General features: G+C 44.2%; 1 protein-coding gene across 1 annotated transcript; it reads left to right on the top strand.

The window, feature by feature from the left end:
• The first annotated feature begins 492 nt into the window (after positions 1-492).
• On the top strand, positions 493-3,466 carry LOC115271547 (zinc finger protein 684-like). Its single transcript, XM_029914371.1, has 2 exons — positions 493-621; positions 3,311-3,466. The coding sequence occupies exons 1-2, from the start codon at positions 495-497 to the stop codon at positions 3,433-3,435; spliced, it is 252 nt and encodes an 83-aa protein (XP_029770231.1). The 5' UTR covers positions 493-494; the 3' UTR covers positions 3,436-3,466.
• Positions 3,467-3,740: the final 274 nt, after the last annotated feature.

The raw sequence follows: 3,740 nt of genomic DNA, 5'->3' as shown, positions 1-3,740 counted from the left end.
AAGCTAGAGGGCCCTGCACCCCAACTCCTCAGTCAGACGTAACTCTCAGCCAGCCGGTAAAACAGAAGGTTTATTAGTCAACAGGAACACAGCGTAGGGCAGAACTTGTTAGCACAGAAATCAGTGACTTTCAGCCAAGTCTATCTTGTGGGGCGGGGAGCCCAGAGCCAGGGCTCTGGTCCTCCCCCCCTGCACCCCAAACCAGCCAAGACTGACTTGCTTCCAGCTGGAGCAGCCCCCTCAAAAGTCACACACCCTTATTCCCACCACCTAGACATTGGTGCAATACACAGGGAAACTGAGGCACACACAGCATTCATGCAAAACAGTAAGATTCACATAGGCTCACATACAACATAACAAGGGAAATTCCCCACTACATCACACCCTGCCCTGCTTCTGTGCATGTTTTCCTAATTCCAGGGATAGGCCCCAGAGCAGCTGGCACTGAGTGGGAGTGGTCAGTGCTGAGCAGGATGTCTTTGTGGTTGCAGATGCCGGTGCAGTTCAAGGATGTGGCTGTGATTCTGACTGAGGCAGAGTGGTTGCTGTTGGATGAGGAGCAGAGGCAGCTGTATGGGACTGTCATGCAGGAGAATTACCGGAGCATTAGCTCACTGGGTTAGTTGGGTGATTATCCAAACTTCTTGACTCATGCGGAAGCTCTGGGCAGAGCTATCTGGAAAATCGTAAATCTTTTCCACCGAAAAATTGTTTTGAAAGAAAGTAAAAATATTTTTTTCACAAATATTTCAAGTTTTTCAACAAGAACTAAATCGTCTGTGTTTTTTCCCCATTCTTTCCTTTCTCTCCCCCATGACTTTTACTGTTTTGGTACTGGGGGAATAAACGAAAAACAAGAGAGAAAAAACAAAAACTGGAAACTCTTTTGTTGAAAAGTAGAATTTTTTTACATGGAAATCAAGTCTGTTTTTCATCCAAAAATTTTGTCGAACAAAAAAATGTTGACCAGCTCTGGCTGTGAGTAGAGCTAGACAGAAAATGGAGATTTTTTTCCCTGGAAAATTTCAGTGGAAACTAATTTTTGTTTTGGGTTTTGTATAAATTTTCAGTGAAAAAAACAAAAAATGTTGAGCAAAGCAGAAAATTTCCACTAATTTTTATGTTCAATGTCCCAATTTTAGTTGAAAATAAAGTTTGGATGGCTAGTCTTTGAGCAGTTCTCTCGGTGAGTTCTCTGCTATGCCCAGGTCTGGTGGGCTCCTGGTAGCACCGTGAGGAACCAGAATTTTTGGCTTGTGAGAAATTTCGCATTTCTAAAATTCAGACAACAAAGTCAGAAATTAGAAATTTCCCATGAAACTGAAATATTTGAAAAATTTCGTGTCAGAAGAACCAAAATGGAATTTATAAACATCTCTCAGGGAGCCAGCCAATCTTGCAGCTTCATGGTTTCCACTGAAACTTGTGTTGGAAACTTTTTCACCCATCTCTAGTTGCAGGCTATTCCCTGGTCTCTTGGGTTCCTGGTGGGAGGTGGCATTAGAATCCCAGACTAATCTTTGCACCCCTTGTTTTCAAGGAGATTGAGAAACACAATACATGCACATAAAGTATAGAACTGCTCCAAACTTTCCCATCAAAATTATTTTCTATGGAAATTGGGTTTTTCAACAAAACTGACATTTTCACAAAAACTTTCCATCAAATATGTTGGGTGTCAGCTGCTGAAAACCCCCAAATGTGTGTGTTTTCATCAAAAGCCTGAAAAGGTTAAAAAAAAGACACCCCATCCCACCCCCTGCTTTTAATCAATATTTTTTTGAAAAGTAATTTCCTGCGCACCTCTGCGATGGGCTGGAAGCAAGAATCGCTGGGTAAGACTCTCTGGCCTGGGTTATGCAGGAGCAAGTCTGGTCAAAACTCCACATTTCTGTTTCGTTTCCACATTTCAAAATTTGTTTTCACCCTGGATCAGAACAAAACCAAATATCCTTGTAATTTCCCATGAAACAGACATTCTGAACATTATTGTTTTAAAATGTGTTTTATTTTCATTTTTATATTTTTACATTATTTCATGATATACGGTGCACACGAGGACATGTACTCTTATGTCATGATTTGTAATCTTATGACATAATAGTCAAAATATTTATTTATTAAATACACTAAAGGCCATGGCTGCTTAGTACAGATTGAAATATCTTGACTTATTTTCTAGATCAAAGTGTCTCCTATTTATGTTGCAGTGAAACAGTTTGATACCTGTGGAACTAACGTGAGACGTAAATCTTGGAACTAGCATGACATTGTTGTCTCTCTTCTACCCCTTCCTGCACCCTATGTTTTGTCTATTTAGACAATGTTACTGCTGTGTAGTTGGTTGTCATGGTAACAGTTACATCATTTTTTCCTTGTATTCCTCCGTCTGTCTGTATAGATCTGTTGTCTCTTGTCATGTACTAGACTGTGAGCTTTTTCGGGTACAGACTGTCTATTTGTTGTGTGTTTGTACAGCGCCTGGCGCAATAGGGTCCTGCTCCATGACTGGGGCTCCTACGGCTTTACCATAACACAAATAATAAATAAATAAGAAACCGCAGCACAAACAGGAGACACTTTGGACTATGTCCTGTGATGCCCTGCTCATAATGTAAACAATGTAACGTAGAAAATATTCAAAACAACATTTATTTTGCAGTATTTTCATTTTTATATTTTCCAAAGAATTTTCATTTTGAAAATTATTTGCTTGTGTGGAAAATTTCCTTACGTTGAAATGGCATTGTCCAAAGGAAACATTTTTTTGTAGAAATTTACATACCTAGATCATAGAATCTCAGGGTTGGAAGGGACCTCAGGAGGTCATCTAGTCCAACCCCCTGCTCAAAGGCAACCAAAGCCCAGACAGATTTTTGCCCCAGTTCCCTTAATGGCCCCCTCAAAGATTGAATTCACATCCCTGGGTTTAGCAGGCCAATGCTCAAACCACTGAGCGATCCCTCCCTGGCTCAATGCCGCAGGCCAAACTGTCTGGATAGAATGGGCCCTGCTGGCCTTTGAACCTGTGATGCTATCCTGGGGTTCCCTATCTGAATACACGCAGGCACACATGCCCACACACACACGCTGCCTGTATTCCCTGCCTGCCTGAGCTGGGGTTCCTGCTCCAGCAGAGAGTGCTCTGGTCTGTCTCTGCAGATTCAGAGTTGTCACCGTTGGGTTGTGCCTGCCCCTCCTCCCACTGGTTGTCACACTTCCCCATTGTCCCCTCCCCAGCAGAGAGGGACCTTTGTACCAAGCCCTGGGGCTCGCTGACTGCTTCTTTTCTCTTCCCCATGGGCAGGTTGTCCGGTTCGCAAACCCGCCCTGATCTCTCAGTTGGAGCGAGGGGAGGAGCCGTGCATCCCAGATCCCCCAGCCCCTGAGGAGCAGGAGACCCAGAGGGATGTCCCAACAGGTGAGGGATGAATCAGCCAGCTCAGAAAGTAAAATCCTGGGATCCCAGCCACAAGTTCCCATGGCAGTGCCTCCTGGCTGCGTCTGCAGAGCCATGGGGTAGGCAGAGCTTAGTCACACAGCCAGGAGCTCCTGCAGCCCTGCCCCATGGCCGAATCCACTGAGCCATGCGGGAGGCAGAATCAAGACATGTTCTGCCTTTCCTTTCCACTCCTCACCACGATGAATCCAGGCGTGAGACTCTCACGGTCACCACTTCCAAGCTATTGTTACTCTGACATCCACCGGGCTTGGCTGTGCACAGCGATGCAGTAGTG

The sequence above is a fragment of the Terrapene carolina genome, unplaced genomic scaffold, assembly GCF_002925995.2.
Source record: "Terrapene carolina triunguis isolate 2854851 unplaced genomic scaffold, T_m_triunguis-2.0 Scaffold42276, whole genome shotgun sequence".
In the NCBI taxonomy this organism is placed as follows: domain Eukaryota; kingdom Metazoa; phylum Chordata; order Testudines; family Emydidae; genus Terrapene; species Terrapene triunguis.
This window is presented reverse-complemented; position numbering and strand designations above follow the sequence as displayed.